Genomic DNA, 23,195 nt, shown 5'->3' on the forward strand with positions numbered 1-23,195 from the left:
AAGACACTGAGGGTTTTTAGGCAAGAGACTGACATGATCTGGTTAGCTTTCCCATCACTGTGATCGTGGAAACCCCTTCCCAATTACACCTGATCCCAGAGGTGCCTGCCCTTCCAACTTTTGAGGCATTCATTCCCTTGCCTGTTCTTGAACTTATATAGAGGGATCCCCATTACATGTAGAATTTGACCCTGGTTGCTGTGTAGAGGATGGATTGGAGGTGGACAAGAGTGGCTATGGATGAGAGAATGGTGGATGGGCTAGGACAGTGGAATTGGAGACTGAGATCTATGGAGACAATGCACAGGGATCTAGAAAGAAGAGCCCTGCTCAGAGAGAAGAGGACCAGAACCACGAAGTACTCAGCCTTTGTCTGTATTGGGGAGACTGTGGCAGTCCAAGTACCTGGCCTGGGTCCCATGCTTTGAAGGGCTCCATTCTGGCCCTCTTGGGGGATTCAACAGTATGTAAGTGGACAGTGAGAGAGGCCTAAGGCCAGCCACAAAGCCTTGCCAGTTGGGAAACACTGAAGTCCCAGGGAAAGGGGACCTCATACTGAAAGCTTAGAGAAAATATACCTTTGATAGCATCTCATGCAAGGGCCATTGCCTTTCAAAAATCTTATGCTTGGTGTCTTCAATAAGATTCAAGAAGCTGGAGCAGAAAATCATATAGGTAAAATAGGTCTGGATGAAATTAAAAAAAAATTTTTTTTTTAAATTGAATGAGATAACAAATGTCTACTGTCACTTTCTCCCCGACATATCTGCAAAAGCACATATTTCCAGTTACTCTTTACTAAAGCATCTTGCTTTGTTTTCTTTATGACACATAATCATGAATTTATCTTGCTAGCTTATTTGTTTGCTTATCTACTGATTGCCTTTTCCCAAAGACTACAAGGTGCATGAGAATAGGAATATTACTTGTTTGCTCACTGCTGAATCCTCAGTACCTAGAACAATATCCATCACAAAGTAACTCAACAAATACTTAATAGTGATTGAATACACAGTCAACAACATGCAAATGGGATTGGTTAGAATATGGGAAAGTTTCAAGGGAATCCAAATTATAATAGCAGAATTTATATCCTGATAGGAGTTAATAAAAATTTTTTTTTTTTAATGCAAGAGTTCAGGATTGACAAATCATTGGAAAAGAATAGAGAGATCAGAAGTGGACTGACACTTACATAGTCATTTGTTTTTCAGCAAAGGTGCCAAAGTAATCATTCCAATGGAGAAAAAAAGGACTTTTTAATAAATGGGACATATAATAAAATGAACCTCAACCACTACCATGTACGAAAATTATTGAGATGGATCATAGAGCCAAATGTAAAAGCTAAAACCATAAAGCTTTTAGATGAAAACATAGGGGAATGTATTCTTGATTTGTGGGCAGGTAACAGTTTCTTATATCACAGAAAGCAATAACCTTAAAACTGAAAGAAATGACAAATTAGGCTTCATCAAAACTAAAAACATCTGCTCATCAAAAGACACCATGAAGAAAGTGAATAAGCAAGATACAGATTTGAGGAAAACATTTACAACACATATATCGGACCAAGGATCAGTATCCAGGATATGTACAGAACTCCTACCATCCAGTAATACAAAGGCAAGGAATCCAATTAAAAGTGGGCAGAAATTTGGGAGCTCACAAAAGATCTATAAATGGTAAATAAACACATGAGAAAAATACCAAACTATTTTAGTTGTATATTTTGTATATTTATATTGCTGTGTATTGTATATTTAAAATTAAAACCACAATAAAATATCACTACATATTTACCAAAGGGCTAGAATTATAAACAATGATAGCACCAAATACTGATGAGACTGTGAAACAACTAAAACTTTCATAGTTACACACCAGAAGAAAAACATTCCTGACATTTTCTTATAAAACTAATATATAGGGTGCCTGGGTGACTCAGCTGGTTAAGGTCTGACTCTTGGTTTCAGCTCAAGTCATGATCTCATGGGTTGTGAGATCAAGCCCTGTGTTGGGGCTCCATGCTCAGTGCGGCACTCTGCTTGAGGATTTTCTCCCTCTGCCCTTCCCCTCACTCACACTCTCTTCCTTTCTATCTCTCTGAGATAAATAAATAAATATTAAAAAAAAAAAACTAAATATGCACAGACCTTTTGATAGAGTAATTCAAGTACTAGGTATTAGGTCAAGAAATATAAAAGCATATGTTTATAAAAATATTTTTTACAAAAATGTTCATGCAGTTTTATTCATAGAGCCCCAAGTTGGAAATAGCCTCTGTATCCATCAATGGGAGAATGAATAAACACATTGTGGTATAATTCCACAGTGAAATACCAATCATCAGTGGGAAAGGAATAAACTTACATATATTCTCAATATGGGTGACCCTCAAATGCATTGTGCTGGTTGAAAGAAGCATTAAACAAAAGATTTCATATTGTATAATTTAATTTATGTGGAATTCTAGAATGGGTAAAACTAATCTATGGTAGAAAAACAGAACAGTAGTTACCTCTGGGGTGGTGGTGGGTGTCTCTGGGAAGAGGCATGGGGCAACACTTTTTGCACTTGTGACATATAAGATATATTTTAGTGAAAAATAACAAAATTGCTATTGTAAAACTAGTAAGTTTTTAGGTGGTTTTATGGACACAATTAGGGTACCAAAGCAAAATCTATGTCTAAATAAGTATTATAAATATAGTTATATTAGTACTGAAAAATATGAGTAATATTTTTGAAAAAATAACTGCAGTGTGTAAATGTAACAATTTGTTCATGATCATGTAATTAAAATCCTATAAAATCCTATAATACATAAACAAAACCAGGCAACTGCAGGTAAATGCACACGATTCATTTTCCTACATAGTGAGAAGATAAAAGATACTGGTTCATTTTTGCCTTATTAATTACAGTAATATTGATTAAAAATGCTTTTGTAAAAGACACATAATAAAAAAACTTCTAAAAATTAAAAAAAAATGTGATCCACATGGTAAAAGTTAGAAAAAGCAAAATATAAGAAAGTAAAAACTCGGGAAGAAAAAGATAACTTAAGTAAAGCCAAATCTTTCATCAAAAACAAAGATTCTCAAATTGAATTTAAACATTAAATTCAGATGTATGCAGTTTATAAGAAATATGCCTAAAACAAAATAACTTAGAAGTAACAAAAACAAAATGTTATAATCAGTGAGAAATGAAGGTACATTATACTTAAGGGAACAACGTGAATGATGGTAGATTTTTAATTTGTAGCAGTGAAAACCAGAAGACTGTGATATCTTAAAATGGTTGAAAGAAAAAAATGTAAACTCAAATAATAAAATGGTTAGCTCCAAGCACTGGTTACCACTGATTTTGATTTCTTCTCATAAAAATACTCTACATCTTTTATCACTCTAATTTGCAGGCAATGGTGAGCCACTGATGGTTTTAGAGACAGATATGATAAGTTATGGCACTTTAGGAGAATAAATCTGTATGTTGAGTGTACTATGGGTGAGCAGAGAAGACATTAGAGCCAGGATCATTAGCTTGGGTAAGTAGAACTAATACAGGGAAGAAGAAATAAAGATCTGAACCATGAAAGTGGAGATATTGCAGGAACAAAACTGACTGGGACAGGCAGGTGTCTGGATGTGAAAAGCCAAGGAGAGAAGTTAAAGATAAACCACTGTAAATGAAAACATCAAATCAGTATTCTGTTAATAAAAAAATATTTGTTTGTCTTTTAAAAAATTTTTATTTATTTATTTGACAGAGAAAGACACAATGAGAGAGGGAATACAAGTGGGGGGAGTGGGAGAGGGAGAAGAAGGCTTCCCGCCAAGCAGGAAGCCTGATGAAGGGCACGATTCCAGGATTTTGGGACCATTACCTGAGCTGAAGGCAAACGCTTAATGACTGAGCCACCCAGGTGCTTAAATATTTGTTTTTTAATGGAGATTATAACTGCTAGATATGCTGAGTCTGGACTTTTGGAGGTGCATACAAGAACCAAGAGTCAGCTGGAACAAAAAAATCTGAAGCTTCAAAGGGAGAGAGAGTGTGAACTATGAGTTGGTTGTGATCTCCCCTCTGTCATTTGTGATTTTTTTTCTATTTGGGTCCTTTCTCTTTTTTTTGATAAGTCTAGCTAAGAGTTTATCAATTTTATTACTTCTTTTGAAGAACTAGCCCTTAGTTTTGTTAATCTGTTATACTGGTTTCTTTTTGGTTTCTATTATCATTTATTTCTGCTCTAAACTTTATTAAGTCCTTTCTGCTGGCTTTAAGCTTTATTTGCTCTTCCTTTTCTAGCTACTTTAGGTGTAAGGTTAGGCTGTGTATTTGAGACTTTTCTTGCTTCTTGAGGTAGGCCTGTAGTGCAACATATTTCCCTCCTAGGGTCACTTTGCTTCATATCAAAGGTTTTGGGCTGTCTTGATTTCATTTTCATTTGCTTCCATGTATTTTTTTTAAATTCTTCTTTAATTTCCTCGTTAACCAATTCGTTCATTAGTAGGATATTCATTAACCTCCATGTATTTGAGGTCTTTCCAAATTTTTTCTTGTGGTTGAGTTTAAGTTTCAAAGTTCTGTGGTCTGAAAATATGCATGGTATGATCTTTATCTTTTGGTACTTGTTGAGGGCTGATTTATGACCCAGTATTGATCTATTCTGAAGAATGTTCCATGTGTACTTGAGAAGAATGTGTGTTCTGCCGCTTTAGGATGAAATGTTCTGAATATATGTTAAGTTCATCTGGCCCAGTGTGTCATTCACAGCCTTAATGAAAAAATTCCTTATTTTCCCACTTAGATGATCTGTCCATTGCAGTAAGTGGGGTGTTAAAGTCTCCTACTATTATTATATTATCATCAATGAGTTTCTTTATGTTTTTTATTAATTGACATATATTTGGGTGCTCCCAAGTTGGGGGAATAAAAATTTACATTGTTAGATCTTCTTGACGGTTAGACTCCTTAATTATGATATAATGCCCTTCTTCATCTCTTGTTGCAGTCTTTATTTTAAAGTCTAGTTAAAAGTATGGCTACTCTAGCTTTCTTTTGACATCTATTAGTATGACAGATGGTTCTGTATCCCCTCGTTTTCAATCTGCAGGTCTTTTTATGTCTAAAACGAGTCTCTTATAGGCAGCATAGAGATGGACCTTGTTTTTTACCCATTCTGGTACCTTATGTCTTTTGATTGGTGCATGTAGTGCATTTACATTCAGAGTGATTACTGAGACATATGAATTTAGTGCCACTCTGTTATCTGTAGAGGTGTTTCTGGTGATATTCTCTGGTCCTTTGTTGCTTTTGGTCTTTTTTTCTCCAAAGAGTCCCCCTTAAAATTTTTTGCAGGGCTGGGTTGGTGGTCATGAACTCCTATAGTTCTTGTTTGTCTGGGAAGCTCTTTATCTCTCCTCCTATTTTGAATGACAGCCTTGTTGGATAAAGAATTCTTAGCTGCATATTTTTCCCATTCAGCTAATATTTCTATTCAGTTGTATATTTCCCGCCACTTTGTTTAGGCCCATCAAGTGTCTGTGAATAGGTCCATTGTAAACCTGATCTGTCTTCTCTTGTACGTTAAGGACCTTTTTTCCCTTGCTACTTTCAAGATTCTTTCCTTGTCTGTGTATTTTGTTAATTTGACTACGATATGCCTTGGTGATGGCCACCAAGATTAGGGAATTTTTCAGCTATAATTTGTTCAAATAAACCTTCTGCTCCTTTATCTCTCTCTCATCCTCTGGGATGCCTATGATATGAATGTTACAGTTTACTAAGTCACTGAGTACTCTAAGTCTACCTCATGGTCCATTACCCTTATTTCCCTCTTCTTTTTGGCTTTCTTATTTTCCATAATTTTATCTCCAGTATCACTGATTTGCTCCTCTGCTCCATCCATCCTCATTTTTATGGCCCCCATCTGTGTTTGCAGCTTGGTTATAGCATTTTAAATTTTGGCCTGACTAGATTTTAGTTCTTTTATCTCTATAGTAAGGAATGCTCTAGTATCTTCTATGCTTTTTTTCAAGCCTAGTTAGTATCATTGTAATTGTTGTTTTAATTCTAGTTCAGACATCTTACTTATGCTTGTATTGATTAAATCCCTGGTCATGAGTTCTACCTCATGTTCTTTCTTTTGGGGTGAATTCCTTCATCTTGTCATTTTGTTTAGAAAAGAAAAGACTCGGGAAAAAAACCCAGCAAAACAAACAAATAAACAAAAACAAAGCAAAAAAAAAAAAAAAAACAAACAAAGAAAAAGTGAGGAAAAAACAAAAAACCCTAAGAAAAACAGAAACACAAAACAAGAAAATCAAACCAAACTAAACAAAACACAAAAACTAGATCCTGGCTGGGTTTTGGTCTGCTTGTTAAAAGAATCTAGATCCCAAAATAAAACATAAAATAAAATAAAATAAATAAAATAAAATGGAAGTAGACCAAAATTTTTAAAAATATGAAAATATATTTATATAAATTTAAAAAATAACTTAAAAATTTAAAGGGAATTGTAAAATATAAGAAAATAAATAAAAAAATAATAAAAATAAAAGAAATAAAGAATAAGAGTAAAAAGGAAGCTCAATCCTACTTTCCCTAGAGCTGAAGATTTGCAGCACTCTATGATCAATAAACTTGGTGGGAGCTAGTTGTACTGGTTTTCTGGGGGAGGGGTCTGCTGCACTGATTCTCAGGCAGACTTGGTTTAGTGGAAATGAGTGTCCAGGGCACGGGGGAGAGGGGCAGGGGGGATTACGAGACTTGGTGTACAAGGCTCTGGCCTCAACTAGGTGGTGCTATTTTGCTCCCTGAAGGCTTTCAACACTGATGGGCAGAATGAAATTGCTGCATCCTGCTCTATAGCCTCGGACCTGAAAGTTCAAGCCCCTCCTCTTCAGTGAACCCTCACAGAAATGTAAACAATCACCATATTTGTTTCCCTGGTTTCTGTCTGAACCCTGCACTCAAAGTAGCAAGTGAAGAGAAGACGCTCATGCTATCTGTTTAATTGGTCTTTCCCGTACCTTATATTCAAATAAGTTCAAGAAAGTTGGCATGATTATTCTCTTAGGGCTTTTTAGAAAGCCACCACAATTATTTGATCATAATTTATACACCAGTTCAGTTAAGAGCCAGAAATTTTCACAAAGAACAGCTTCCAAAATGTTATTTGTTTTAAAAGAAACTTAAGAGGTAGTAGTAGCTGCAATGGGGAAATAATGACCATATAACCCTTTCAGGGTTCCTTTCTATCCTTTCTTAAAAAGAAGGGTTTATACAATGCAACATGTTTTCAATAAAGAAGATTTTACAAATGGGAACAATTCCACTTTTGCCGAGTGTTGCATTTGGACTTATAATTGATAACCTGTAGCTAATGAACCTACAAATAAAGATCTTCCAAGGGTAGACATTTATCATTCAGACAATCACTGGATCATGGTTGGACAGTAACCTAGTCTGGAAAGTCATTTTGGTAGATAACAGCATGTTTAAATGGAACTCTTTCTGTCTGACTTTATAGTTGAGAACAACAGACACTACATTCTAAAGGGAGGTTCCTGGCCATCTAGGCTACCAATACAGGACTTGGAAAGATGATGCCCCAAACTACTTCTGCTACGTTCAAGCTAAGGTACTCATTCCCCATCTCTGCATTGTATGAGACAAAGGAAACAATTCAGGAGAGGACCCAATATTTAAAATCTTTTGGTTAGAGTTTCTTAAAAAAACCACATGTAGAACCCAATATGTATACCCCCAGAGGGTGGTGTAGGAACACACTAGTCACTGATTCATGCCTAAAAATTCTAGGGGCACCTGGGTGGCTCAGTCAGTTAAGCAGCTGCCTTTTGCTCAGGTCATGATCCCAAGGTCCTGGAATTGAGCTCCTCATCGGGCTCCTTGCTCAGCGGGGAACCTTCTCCTTCTGTCTGCCACTCCCTCGCTTGTGTTCTCTTTCTCTCTCTCTCTCTTTCTGTCAAATAAATAAAATCTTTAAAAAAATAAGAAAAAAATAAAGATTCTAAAGGTTAAGGGGCAGAAGGAGAGTGCTACTTTGTGCAATCTAAGGGTCCAAGATATGTGATTCCATAGGCCAAATGGACTAATGAGAGATAACTAGTCTTAAAAGGACTGTGACCATTGAAGCAATGAACCGATGAACAAATTATGGTACATACTGACAGTGGAATTTTATTCAGCCTTAAAATTTTATTCAGCCTTAAAAAATAAGGAAATTCTGACACAAGCTACAACATGAATGAAACTTAAAGACATTATGCTAAGTGAAATAAGTCAGTCATAAAAGGAAAATACTGTATGATTCTGCTTACATGAGGTATCTAGAGGAGTCAAGTTCATGGACATAAAGTAGAAGAGTGGTTTCCAAGGGCTGGAAAGGGGAATGAGAAGTTAGTATTTCATGGCCACAGAATGTTAGTTTGGGAAGAGCAAACAGTTCTGGAGATGGATGTTGGTGATGATTACACAACATTGTTAATGCACTAAATGCCAGTGAACTCTGTACTTAAAAAGGGTAAACTTTTTTTAATGTTGTGTTTATTTGACCACAATAAATAAAGGAGAAAAACAAACATAGATCCTAGGAAAGAGGACTTTCTGAAGGAGTGAGATGATCCCCATGAGGGATCCCCCCTTCCCCATGAGGAAGGGTCTGTATGGGTCACTGGAAACCAGGGCCTGAGAAAGGATTATAACCTGTCAGTCAGGAAAGGTAAACCCACATCAGGAACTGTCAACAGGAGATTCCTAGTCCCCAGAATTCTTCGAAGAATTCATGAAAGCCACTCACAATAAAAAGAGAATGTTGGTGCTTGACACAGAGGGCCTTGACACCAGGTTAGGACAGCACTAGTCGTGTAAGAGTTTGCTCTTTATCCTACTTCCATTTTGCTCCCTGCACCTGTCTTGGGAAGGAGGTAAAGTGAAGGAGAATAAAGAAGCCCACTGTGACCGTCTCCTGACCATAGCTTCTAATCCTAGGGAAGGGGAGACGCTCAGAGGCTATTTAACATTTGAATGTATCAGAAGAGCCTACACGAGAGCCAGAGAGATCATCCAGGAGCAGGGAAGATTGGTTCAAGAGGGTAGGTCTAAAGGAAGAAAGATGAAAAAAAGAATGGAATGGCATTCTGTTAGCATCCTATGTGTCAATCACCCCATTAGAGAAAATTTTCTCCTTGAAGCTTAGGAGATTTCGCATGGCAGAATTATCTCCAGGAAGCCAGGTTGGCCCCTTGATCATCATCTAAGGAAATAGCTCAGGGAAGATGGTATCTTGGAGGAGATCTCTCCCAAAATAAATAAATAGAAATAATTGACACTCACGGCCTATAGAGGAGAAGGGGAATATGGAGGTATGCTGTATGGGTCAGTGGCCAGCTCTTCTAGCACAGCCCAAGCTGTTCCCATTTGGAATGTTGACATGGCAGGCCAAAATAATTATCCGTGGCTGCGTGTATTCATTTATTCAATCTACTTTTGTTGAGTACCACTCTCTCCGAAAGGAATAAAGAATAGCTAGGACATAAGCACGTACGTTAATGCACACACGTTCTAGCAGAGGGAAACATACAGACTCCCAATTAACTATAATCTAGGACAAAGACAGGAATAAGTAAGCATGGGATTTAAAGATTAATAGGAAAGATTACATTTAAATTGAGCTTTGAATGATATAACAACTTTGAGGGGAGACAGCATAGTTGGAACAGAGCGTAACTGAGGTGGAAATGATATTAAAGATCAGACAGCAGAGAAGCAGGTGGCTGACTTGGAGACTACGAGGTAGTTGAGTTTTTTGTAAGTAGCATAGAATACTCTGAAAAGAGAAATGAGAGCCGGGGGGAGGAAAATAGCTTGGTATGAACTTTCAAAGGGCCCCAAAGGCCAGGAAGTTTGTACTCTGATAGGTAATGGAGGAGTAATTCAGGATCTCTGAGTGAGTGAATGATGCAATCTGAAATATGGTTTAGGAAGAACAGATAGATGGCTATTACAATTGCTCAGTCAAGAGGTAATGAAGCCCTTAAGTGGGATGGCTGCTGTGGCAATTTGAAAGGAAGAAATGGATGGGAGAGGACTTGGGGAGCTAGAATCAATGGGGCTTGGCTCCTGATCCCACATGCCTTTTCCACACCCTCTGTCTGACCTCATCCCTTCCTTCCTCTGATCATAGGAGGGTAGAAGGTGTCCTTAATATGCTGACTTCTATTTCCTGGAAAATTTCTCATCAGTATCAGGCAACTCTTTATTAGCATTTTCTATGAAAGACACCCCAAAGGACAATTCTTGGTGTTCAAAATGAAGAAGTAATATTCTGATTTACATTCATACTGTATTTTCTTTGTCCACTGGACTTTCAGGTGAAGTTTCCCCCTTTTATCATAGGATTCTCACACTCAGAAAATGGGAACATCCATTAGTACACTTCCTGTGAAGCTCTTGGCACTCCGATAGAATGGAACCCAGGATAATAAAATTAGAGTTATTAAAAATGATAGTAAATTCCTCTCTTTGTTCCATTATTCAGCTTTAAGAGCATTTCTGCTCTCTAAGAGTCTTAGATTATTAGTTTTATATATTTAGGAAAAAGAACTTTAAGAATAGAATTACATAACTAAATTATGAGAAATTAAGAAAAACAGTCATCAAAGTAATAGTGTTTTATACTTCAATTGTTAAGCAAAATACAGACAATGTATTAATCACTTCAGTTTTTAAAGGCCAGAAAAGAAGAAAGTATGTGGTATGTTCATATTGTGATTCTTTTGTCATTTGTGGATTAGGCTAAAATGAGCCTAGAGGACGCCTGGGTGGCTCATTTGGTTAAGCGTCTGCCTTTGGCTCAGGTCATGATCCCAGAGTCCTGGGATTGAGTGGGAGCAGGGAGCCTGTTTCTCCCTCTGGCTGCTGCTCCCCCTGCTTGTGCTCTCTCTCTCTGACAAATAAATAAATAAATAAAAACTTAAAAAAAAAAAAAAGAGCTGAAGTTGCCAGTATGTGGCAAGAGGGAAGGGACCCCTAGCCTGGCAGGCCTTTTGCAGAGACTTTGCCCTTGGTGATGTATAGCTTTCCAAGACCTGCATGGCTATTTTTGACATGGGAAAATTTGTATTTACACCTCCTGGACTTCTCTGTAGAAACCTACAAGGCGACAGGAGCCACAGAAAATGGGCCTGCATTAAGTAAGCCCTGGGGTGCAGGGGGAGCATGGGGCGTAGGGGTGAGCCTTGAGGCGCAGGGGTGACACTGCTGGGATGCTCAGTGGCAGAACACGGAGCGCGCCAAGTATCTAGGAAATTAGGGATCTCTTTGTAGTTGACACTTCAAGCAGGAAATGATCCTCCTCATTAAAAGAAGCAAAACATTATACCTCTTCCCCAGCCCCTCAATCAGCACAGTTTTACACCAACTCTTGGTCCGAGCATTCAGGACTCGGTGCAGATTAGAGGGCAGCAAGTGCTCTGGTTAATAGGACAGGTAGCTTTTATTAAGTGCTTACTGTAACTAAACACTCCCTCAGTGCTTTCCCTGCCTTGTTTTATTTAACTGTTAAAACACCCTTCTTATCATACCCATTTAACATATGAAAAAAACAAGATTGAGAAGTTTAGTTGTCCAAGAACCAGAGCACCTGAATCAGGATTCAGTCCTAACTAGACTAATGAGACCAATGTCAAAGACAGGGCTCTAAATCATCTCCCCGCATTGCCTGGCGCTTAAAGCCAGCAGCCTCCTTCTGCAGTGGGGGAGGGCGCCTGGGGGCTCAGTTGCTTAAGTGTCTGCCTTTGGCTCAGGTCATAATGTCGGGGTCTTGGGATGGAGCCCAGCATTTGGGCTCCCTGCTCAGTGGGGAGTCTGCTTGTTCCTTTCCCTTTGACCCTTCCCCCGCTCCTGTGCTCTCTCTCTCTCAAATAAATAAATAAAATCTTTAAAAAATAAAAATAAAAAATGCCTGGCAGAAAGGATTCTTAAAAGACAAGAGAATGGGGCGCCTGGGTGGCTCAATGGGTTAAGCCTCTGCCTTCGGCTCAGGTCATGATCTCAGGGTCCTGGATCGAGCTCCGCATCGGGCTCTCTGCTCAGCAGGGAGCCTGCTTCCTCCTCTCTCTGCCTGCCTCTCTGCCTACTTGTGATCTCTCTCTGTCAAATAAATAAATAAAATCTTTAAAAAAAAATTAAAAACAAAAAACAAAAAACAAGAGAATGTTGTGTTGGCTCTCAAGAGTCTCCTGAACTTGCAGGAAGAAATGTGTTCATATTTCCTCTCTAGGCCATGAAATATGCATGCCTGCTTTCTGGGGAGGGAAAGGCTTCTAGGGGGGTTACTGTCACTGGGAGCTGTGGGATGGATTACTTCCCTTCACTCTTGTTGCCAAATGAAAAAAAAAAACACACACTACACAAAGACTATATATATATGAATATATATATGAATTGGAAAGCTACATTTAAAGATTTTATTTATTTGACAGAGAGAGAAATCAGAAGTAGGCAGAGAGGCAGGCAGAGAGGGAGAAGCAGGCTCCCTGCTGAGCAGAGAGCCCGATGTGGGGGGCTTGATCCCAAGGACCCTGAGATCATGACCTGAGCTGAAGGCAGAGGCTTAACCCACTGAGCCACCCAGGCGCCCCAATAGTCTGTCAGTTTCTTTTCTTTCTTTTTTTTTTTGTCAAGATTTTATTTATTTATTTTTCAGAGAGAGTGAGAGAGCATAAGCAGGGGAACAGCAGAAGGAGAGGGAGAAGCAGGCTCCTCGCTGAGCAGGGAGCCAGCCCAACACGGGGCTCGATCCCAGGACCCTGGGATCATGACCTGAGCCAAAGGCAGATGCTTAACCATCTGAGCCACCCAGGTGCCCCCGGAAAGCTACATTTAGACAAAGATCTTCTTGTGCAAGAGCAAGCAAAAAAAAAACTGAAGAGAGTAAGTAAAAAAAGAGACAACACGGGGCGCCTGGGTGGCTCAGTGGGTTAAGCCACTGCCTTCCGCTCAGATCATGATCCCAGGGTCCTGGGATCGAGTCCCGCATCCGGCTCTCTGCTCAGCAGGGAGCCTGCTTCCCTCTCTCTCTCTCTCTCTGCCTGCCTCTCTATCTACTTGTGATTTCTGTCAAATAAATAAATAAATAATCTGGAAAAAAAAAAAAAAAGAGACAATACAAGTAGAAGAAGAACCTGCCCAGATCCAAGTAGGGAGTCTTTCCTTAGCTACACTAGAGAAAGAGGACAGGGTCATCCCAGGTCCTTGGGAAGGAGGGATGGAGATAATAGAAGAATGGCAATGTGTGTGGTTCTGTCCCCTCTGGCTTGTGTGTCCTCTCTCTCTCTCGCTGATTATTGTTGCTGCTGTTATTATTAGTGTCATCATTATTATTTTACCTTAAAATATTTGCTGGATTATTTACATTCCTATAAAGTAACTTAAACTCTTTTCTGGAATAGGCTGGTTATAAATAAAGGTTTTTAACAGAAATATTTACATAAAATTTTATTACAGTATTTATAAGTTCATAAATTTAAAATATATATATTCATTCAAAAGTTAATGTATATTATAGTATATGTAGATCTCATTTCGGAGTTTGCGTTTAGTAGCTCTCAATAAATCTTTTGTCTTCATAAAGCCCTGAGATAAGACATTCTTCTAGATATTCCTGCATATGGATTCCTGGGTGAGGGAGTGGGATGGGGGCACCCCCCAAAACACACTGATCATTAGACATCAGTTTGGTATTTAGTGAGGTAGGGGTTGAGTGGGGCGGGGAGGGATGAGATCAAGATGGTGACACCAGAGCTGTGACTGGGCAAGCACACAGAACATACAACTGCACATACGAGCAACTTCTGAAAGGGCGAGACTGCCAGGAGGCCCAGACTTGGGCTGGAAATTTGGGAGTGTCAGCAATAATTTTTGTGTGTAAGGATAGAAGGTATCTGAGTTACACAAACAAGAGGGTATTCACTATGAACCCAAATGAGCAGTTCCTGGGTGAGGAGACTGTGGCTGTATTAGCACTTTGTAGGTTAAGGTTGCTGTGGCTCCCTGAGGGTGGGTGGGGACTAGGCCTCGGGAGAGTGCTGCCTCTCGTTGGTGAATGGCAGCTCTTGCTGCCATTCTCAGCGGGATGAAGATCCACCAGGGGGCAGTGAGGAGCTCGAATGTGGGTGTGTAGGAGCAGCTCTGTGTGAAGTATAACACGACAAGATGAAATAGAGTTTGTGTGGGACTAGTGTACAGTGTGTCCTTTTCAAAGTTGCAGAAAATAAAGTTTTCAAAGAAACTGAAGCTGGCTGAGGCAACTCTGTGGAGTTCAAAATTTGAAGATGGTGAAGGAGTCATGACAACATTTGTTGTTCAAAATTCCTGCCCTCTTTTCTTTCTTAAATCTATGGTGATTTCTCGGTAATGAACATACTACTGCAAGAAATAATGTGGTGATTATTGGTATTACTATAAATTAATTTATGGAATATTAAAATCTCATGTATCACCTCATTTAATTCTCACAACTGAGGTAGGTGACAGAGCTGGGATGTGAAAATTCTTCTGCACATAGAGCTTAATGCTTTATTAGTGATTCTTAGGTTGCATATTTACAGTTTACTTGTTTATTAATTCATCCTGCAGATATTATTTTTATTCCTTGTTGTAAAGATATTATATATAAATAAAGCAGAACTCAGAGGGAAAACCAGAAATAAAAATTCCCTTCATTGGGCAGGAGAATCCCTTTCTCCCATTCTTTCCTTCCTCTCTCCCTCCATCTGTCCAAAAACCATTTAATAAATGCCTTCTCGGGGCACCTGGGTGGCTCAGTGGGTTAAAGCCTCTGCCATCGGCTCAGGTCATGATCCCAGGGTCCTGGGATCGAGCCCCGCATCAGGCTCTCTGCTCAGTAGGGAGCCTGCTTCCTCCTCTCTCTCTCTGCCTGCCTCTCCGCCTACTTGTAATTTCTGTCTTTAAATCTTTAAAAAAAAAATGCCTTCTCTGTGCTAAGTGCTCTGGTAGGAACTGGGAATAAGATTATAAAAAAGTAAAATCCCTGTACTTCCAGAGTTCAGAGTCCAATTAAGGGTAGAAAAGTTTTTGGTAAAGAACTAATTTTATGTCTTTAAACCTTAAAACAAAGTGCTGCAAGTACCACCGTGTTGCCTACTTATCTTCTCCCTTGGTTTTATCTTTCTACCAATATCTTGCTTGGTACACAGGATATTTTGAAGATTGCACATGTATTATATTGTGCTGTTTCTAGATGATGTCATGTATTATGTGATATTTTATGTGTCCTACTTAATAAGGATTTCACAGATATAAAAAGAATCTTTGATGATAGCTACAGACCAAAAGTTGGGGAAAACAATAAATCTTGCATCAAAACCAGCTGGGATTCTACAAATCAATCAATGTGATATACCACGTTAATAAAAGAAAGGACAAGAACCATATGATCCTCTCAACAGATGCAGAAAAAGCATTTGACAAAGTATAGCATCCTTTCTCGATTAGAACTCTTTACAGTGTAGGGATAGAGGGAACATATCTCAATAACAAAAAAAGTCATATGTGAAAAGACCACAATGAATATCATTCTCATTGGGGAAAAACTGAGAGCTTTTCCTCTAAGGTCAGGAGCACAGCCAGGATGTCCACTATCATCACTGCTATTCAACATAGTACTAGAAGTCCTAGCCTCAGCAATCAGACAACAAGAAGTAAAAGGCATCTTCAATGGCAAAGAAGTCAAACTCTCACTCTTCACAGATGACATACTACTCTACGTAGAACACCTGAAAGATTACACTCCAAAATTGTTAGAACTCCTAGAGGAATTCAGCAAAGCGGCAGGATACAAAATCAATGCACAGAAATCAGTTGCCCTTCTATACATTAACAGTGAGACAGAAGAAAAAGTAATTAAGGAGTAGATCCCATTTATAATTGCACCAAAACCCATAACCTAACCAAAGAGGCAATGTATCTGTACTTGGAAAGCTACAGAACACTCATTAAAGAAGTTGAGGAAGACATAAAGAAATGGAAAAACATTCCATTTTGTGGATTAGAAGAACAAATATTGTTAAAGTGTCTATGCTACCCAAAGCCATCTACACATTCAATTCAATCCCTACCAAAACACCACCAACTTTTTTCAGAGCTGGAACAAATAATCCTAAAATTTGTATGGAGCCAGAAAAGACTCCGAATAGCCAAAGGAACATTGAAAAAGAAAACCAAAGCTGATGGCATCACAATGTCAGACTTCAAGCTCTATTACAGAGCTGTAATTATCGGACATTATGGTACTGGCACAAAAACAGACACATAGATCAATGGAACAGAATAGAGAGCCCAGAAATGGACCCTCAACTCTATGGTCAATTAATCTTCGACAAAGCAGGAAAGAATGTCCAATGGAAAAAAGATAGTTTCTTCAACAAATGGTGTTGGGGAAATTGGACAGCCACATGTAAAAGAATGAAACTGGACCATTTCTTTACATCATACACAAAAATAGACTCAAAATGGATGAAAGAACTAAATGTGAGACAGAAATCCATCAAAATTTTAGAGGAGAACACAGGCAGCGACCTCTGTGACCTTGGCGGCAGAAACTTCTTGCTAGACTCGTCTCCAAAGGAAAGGGAAACAAAGGCAAAAATGCACTACTGGGACTTCATCAAGATAAAAAGCTTTTGCACAGCAAAGGAAATAGTCAACAAAACCAAAAGACAATCAATCTACAGAATGGGAGAAGATATTTGCAAAGGGCTTACCAGATAAAGGGCTAGTATCCAAAATCTATAAAGAATTTATTAAACTCAACACCCAAAGAACAAATAATCCAGTCAAGTAATGGGAAGGAGACATGAGGAAACAAAAAAACAAAAATAATAATAAAGCTACCCTATGACCCAGCAATTGCACTATGAGGTATTTATCCAAAGGATACAAATGTAGTGATCTGAAGGGGCACCTGCACCCCAATGTTTATAGCAGCAATGTCCACAATACCCAAATTGTGGAAAGAGCTGAGATGTCCTTCGACAGATGAATGAATAAAGAAGATGTGTGTGTGTGTGTGTGTGTGTGTGTGTGTGTGTGTGTGTACACACACAGAAAAAATGGAATACTGCTCAGCCATCAACAAAAATGAAATCTTGCCATTTGCAACAACGTGGTTGGAACCAGAGGCTAAGCAAAATAGATCAATCAGAGAAAGACAATTATCATATGATCTCACTCATATGTGGAATTTAAGAAACAAAACAGGATTACAGGGGAAGAGAGGAAAAAATAAAACAAGACAAAATCAGAGAGGGAGACAAACTATAGGAGTCTTAACCATGGTTTACCGGTTAACCATGGGTTAGAGGGGAGGGAGGTGGGGGGAGGGGGTAACTGGGTGATGGACATTAAGAAGGCACATGATGTAATGAGCACTGGGTATTATATAAGACTGATAAGTCACTCACCTCTACCTCTGAAAGTAACAATATATTGTATGTTAATTAATTGAATTTAAATTAAATAAGAAAAATGCTATAGATTTAGATTGCTGCTAAAAAAATAATGGGTTTGGAGCAGAATACTTTTAAATCTTTAAGTTTCTGTTCTAATGCTGTAAGTAGAGTTCGACATCTTAGTACTTTAAGAGAACATTGTACCATTTGAGAAAAAGAAGCAAGCTGGGACTCAGAGGAGAACTACTGTTTTTCGACTTAGTCTGAGGGGAGATGCAGTTTTTGTCTGGGGAATAGGTCGGAGTTCTCAGTGGGAGGTGTACATGTTTGTGGTGGGGGAGTTGGAGAACAGCAGAAGCTTCCCTCACTTGGGTCACATATCTTCACAGTAAAGTTTTCTTCTCTGGTAAGAAAAGTTGTGAATTTCAGACTACCTTTACATATTCAAAGTAAGTTCATAATGCATTTAATTTTAAATAAATCCTAACAACTTATTTTTGCATCATCACTTTTAATAAACCTAACACATAAAATCTATATCTAACTGGGCAACATATGGATGGCCTTCAAGGAATCTGTGAATTCCCCAAGACTGTATGAAAAATTATGTGCATATGTGCATTGTTCTAGAGAGGGTTAGTGGCTTTCATCAAATTCAAACACATGACTCTAAAATAATTAAAGCCCAATGAATAGGTAATTAAAAACTGAGAAATTAGTCCCATAATAAGGACTTTTTTTCCTCTCATAAAATGAGGGCTTTTAAAGCATATGATTTGGACATAAATACCAACTTACATCAAGAGCCACAGACTGCTTGGCCCAGGACTTCTTCACTTGATTGTACATAATTGTGTTGTTGATGCCCAGGCCACAGAAGATGACAAAAGCCTAGGAAAGAGAAAGCCCACTAATTAAAAATTGCAATAACTCATTGGTATAATCTAATAGGAAAACAGGCAGTCATCAGAAATGGGTCTGAAAATATAATTTTATTGTACACAGAGGTAGGCCTTGGGGAAATACACACATTAAAATTCTTAATTACTATTGTCATGTAACAGCTTTATAGCTCACATTGCACATGAGAAAAAATTATTAATATAATGTCCTGGTGAAGAAATGACTTTATAAATTTAAAACATACTTATAGTCTTATCAAACGTGTTCTTAATTTATTTAGGTCACGGACTGGTTTTAGTAATTTCATTCCATTAAACTAAAGCACCCTCTTTCAGTGGCTAGGCTATAAAATATTTTGGTGAGGAAACCAAGTGAGCGTACCCATTAGGTAAATGGTAAAAGGAAGGAGATAGATCTAGAACCAGACTGTAAAGAAGCTGTGAGGTATTCTTTCCTAGAGGAAAAATAATCATGGTGTTTTCATGTTGGCTACTTTGTTGGTGCCAAGTATACAAGGATGCCCGTTCGAGGCCAACCTTTCCAGCTAGAGGGCAGACTGGAATAAAGGGAGGCTTGAAAACCCAAGAAAGGAGATGACTGAACATGCTGTGGAGCTGGCTGGCGGTCTCGCCACTATACACACACTCTTGACAGATTTTGACAAGCTGCCACCAGGAGACTATTGGTGACTCATCGCTAGCCTTTGGTGCACAAATTTATTTTCTTACCTCAAAAAGTCGTTGATCTGCATCATCAAAAGCTTTCCCGTCAAGTCTATTTAACACTTGAGCCACTCCTGTGGGAAGAGTTTGGTTTACGTGGTCATTTTTAGCACTGGCCACTGTGTTACTATAATCTAATAAAGCCCAGCTGACTTGATACCTCCCTTAGGTAATTTTAGACACTGAGTTTAATCTCTGGTCTCCCCAGTGCTGCTGTCGCCGTGGGACAGATCTGAGGTACATCGATGCAGTCTATCTTCAAGGCTGTGGTATCTAAACTGAGTCACAGTGAAGCCTGGAGTTCTACCAGGCATCAGTCTGATTCTTTAAATATGGTTTTCAAGATGACTGTGCACAGTGACTCGGATATATCTGACATATATACACATGCATATTTACATATATGCAATTAGCTATATCACTGAGTGTTAATAACTGTGTGTATACACATGTGTATATATACATATGTATCTGTAGTTTTTTATGTTTTCAATCCTGTGGAACACAGCGCTTGAGTGAGGCAGGATGGCATTGTGACTAAGAACCCGGGCTCTGAAAGACAGTTATCATATGATCTCACTGATCTGAGGAATTTGAGAAACAAGACAGAGGATCATAGGGGAAGGGAGGGGAAAATGACACAAGATGAAACCAGAAAGGGAGAGAAACCATAAGAGACTCTTAATGGCAGGAAACAAACTGAGGGTTGCTGCAGTGGAGGGGGATGGGAGGGATGGGGTGGCTGGGGATGGACATAGGGGAGGGTATGGGTTATGGTGAGTGCTGTGAATTGTGTAAGACTGATGAATCACAGACCTGTACCCCTGAAACAAATAATACATTATATTTTAGTTAAAAAAAAAAAAGAACATGGGCTCTGGTGTCACACTGTCTCATTTCACATCTCAACTCCACCATCAGCTGTTACCTAACATTTTTTAGCCCTGAAAGTCCTCATCTATAAAATGGGGATGAAAATGTTGACTATCTCAGAGGTTATGAAGAGGAAATGAGATAATGGTTGAATGTTTTAAAGCATGTTGCTCCACATGGAGTGAACATTCAAGAAATGTGGGGGGTGGTGGCACAGTTAACCTTCAAAGCAAGGTTAGTTCTGCTGTCTACTACTGATCGGGTACATACGGTTCTAGCAAACTTAATTCCTATGTACTTCCTCTTTCTCAAGTTCATTTCCAGTACTGTACCAGATGTTTTGGGGCAAGACTCTCAAAACATACAGCTCTAATCAGAAACACTGAACAATCCTGAAAAACATTCTCCCATGTCCCCATTTGGTACAAACCAAACATAGTTATAACTCTAAAGCATGCTTGAATTTTTTTATTATTTTTATTTTTTTTAAAGATTTATTTATTTGAGGGACAGAGATAACAAGCAGGCAGAGAGGCATGCAGAGAGAGAGAGGGAAGCAGGCTCCCTGCTGAGCAGAGAGCCCGATGCGAGGCTCGATCCCAGGACCCTGGGATCATGACCTGAGCCGAAGGCAGAGGCTTTAACCCACTGAGCCACCCAGGTGCCCCCAATTTTTTTAAAACACCTAAATTCCCACTAGGTAAGTAAGTCATCATACGCTAGAAGACATTAAATAATGATGTGTGTATGATGTATATAATGAAACGAAAGTCTTTGGCATGTAAAAGGCAAACCGCAGTCTTGATTTTGAAAGAATAACAGATGTTTACTGTTAGGAAGGAAAGCTAGGACTGTATTTGAGATTGCCATTGGACATCAACAGCACAGAAACAGTGTTTCTTATGCACTTCCTCTTCTCTTTAAACTTAAATATATCTAAAAGCATACATGATGCAATTCAGTACTTCGTACTGGGGGTTCAAATTCCGAAATCTTTGAACATTCTTTATGTTCACTGATGTAGAAAATTTTTTCTGCAAAAAGCGAGCTGATGAAAAAAATTCTATTACAGTCCAAGCCTTGACAGTATTTTATTTCCAGAATACTAAATCCTTTGATAAGTAGAAGGTCTTACAGTTTAATAGGCAATGTTGGGGGGAAACAAAGAAAGGCCAATGCACTAATTACCTTACGTCTCTTAGAAAAAATCATGCTTTAATTATGTTTCAATAATTTTAACTAACACCTCTACTCTTTATGACTTCTCTACCTTACCCACTGACTTCTTTCATAGGTTTAATACTTCTTGACAAAGGTTCTGAGGGGAGGGAAAGGAGCAAAGGAGGGTGAAAAACTTGGAAGCTGCTTGAACCAAAGTTCTGTTATTCTGGGTCAAGTATAACCTGTTTCAGAATCATCCAGACAGAAAGACGCTGCACAGTATGTCTAATAATGCATGTTCTTGTCCTTTGCATGTACTCCACCTATAAAAGCGTAGATGTAAGCATGTAGATGGAATGGGAAAATCTGTAGAGGAGTTGGGAAAGCCTGACTTGTAATCCTGATCCTGCAACTAACGTTCTGTGACTTTATTCTTGTCTTTGTGTGATTCCCCCACCCCACCTCGATTTCCACAAGGTAAGATAAGAGAGTTCTATTAGTAGATTTCTGAGATCCTCTCCAACTTCAAAATTCTTGGTTTAAAGAAAAAATCTTTGTTCATTGTTCTGGCTCATCTAGATTCATCAGGAGTCTACACCTATGAAATGATATGAGGGAATAAAACATAGGTTGATGAGTCCTGGACATAAAAGAGGGGAGCAGCTATCACTTCTTGGCCTTTTTGCTAAGATCAAGTGCAACAGGGGGGAGCAGGTAAAAAAAAAGATGTGGTGTATTTTAAAGTAAATTTGTCTTTCTTTATAAAAGAAGTTTATACTGGGTGGCACAGTTGGTTAAGCATCTGACTCTTGGTTTTGGCTCAAGTCATCATGTCAGGACCGTGACATTGAGCCTTGCATGGATGCCACGCTCAGAATGGAGTCTGCTTAAATTTCTCTCTCCTTCTCCCACCATCCCTCACCTGCACCCTCCCTTAACATTTAAAAAAAAAAAGTTAAAAAGAAGTTTGAACTATTTAGGTAATGTCTTACCAATTATTTGGTGGTTGCTATTCCAAATAGGGACGCAGAGAACAGATCTTATATGAAATCCTGATATCTGGTCAGCCTAGGATATAAGAAAGTAGTTAATTAAAATTAAATATTATTCACCCATTTCTGACTTAACAAAAGCTTACCACTCTTCATAACAGACATTTTAAAATAATTTTTAAAAAGACACATTATAATCTATTTTTTAATGCAGACACTCACCTGCCTCTTTTAATTTAAAACATCACAATAAACACCTTAAGGAGATTAAGCCCCAATCAAATATCAACCAAAAGACCCTACACAACACTACCTCCCCCAATCCCTGCAGCCACAGAGATCTGAATGTAAAACTCTTGATCATGATCATACCACCAGACAAAAATTCTAGAAACTGTTTCTTCCCTGAGTATTGAAAACATTTTATTTAAACTAGTGGTCAATTCTCTTTGATTGGGCACATCTGTTAGTGAAAATGTTTTGAGCCTTTAATGCTACCATATGCATATATACTTTTAATACCTTCTCTCTCTCTCTCTTTTTTCTTAAATCTTAAGAGAGAGAGACTCTTAAGCAGGCTCCATGCCCAGGGGGGCTCAATCTCACAACACCGAGATCACGACCTGAGCTAAAATCAAGAGTCAGATGCTTAAGCGACTGAGCCACCTAGATGCCCCAGTACTCTATATTTTTGACATCATTAATTTACTGTATATATTATAAAGTCATACACAAAAAATTAAAGTTGAGAAAACATATGATAAACGTAGAGGTTCAGAGATCTTCTTTCTATACTCTAGCATAATGTCAGATGACATATTTAAAATATGAAGATGTAATTACCAGGACCAAAAACCATTCATTCAGTAATAAGCTCCACTTAATATTAAAACCAATGGTCCATGTCTAACTGTTAGATAAGAACTACTAAAGACTGATAGGGTGTTGGTGAGTTCATATGACCTTGATATCTAGTGAGAAAGGTCAACATGTCATCCCAATGCTATAGGAAAAAAAACAAGGTATCAAGGTTTTAT

The 23,195-nt window shown here is 38.5% G+C and overlaps 1 protein-coding gene across 1 annotated transcript in view; it reads right to left on the reverse strand.

Moving 5' to 3' along the window:
• The window catches only part of PDE11A (phosphodiesterase 11A), a 380,104-nt gene that overhangs the window by 149,224 nt on the left and 207,685 nt on the right, over positions 1-23,195 (reverse strand). The window contains exons 7-9 of the mRNA XM_046018850.1: positions 22,159-22,234; positions 19,139-19,206; positions 18,306-18,398 (exon numbers count right to left, since the gene is read on the reverse strand). Of these exons, the coding sequence (XP_045874806.1) occupies positions 18,306-18,398; positions 19,139-19,206; positions 22,159-22,234 (237 nt within the window). The remainder of the gene's footprint in view (positions 1-18,305; positions 18,399-19,138; positions 19,207-22,158; positions 22,235-23,195) is intronic.

This window comes from Meles meles, chromosome 9, assembly GCF_922984935.1.
Source record: "Meles meles chromosome 9, mMelMel3.1 paternal haplotype, whole genome shotgun sequence".
In the NCBI taxonomy this organism is placed as follows: Eukaryota; Metazoa; Chordata; class Mammalia; order Carnivora; family Mustelidae; genus Meles; species Meles meles.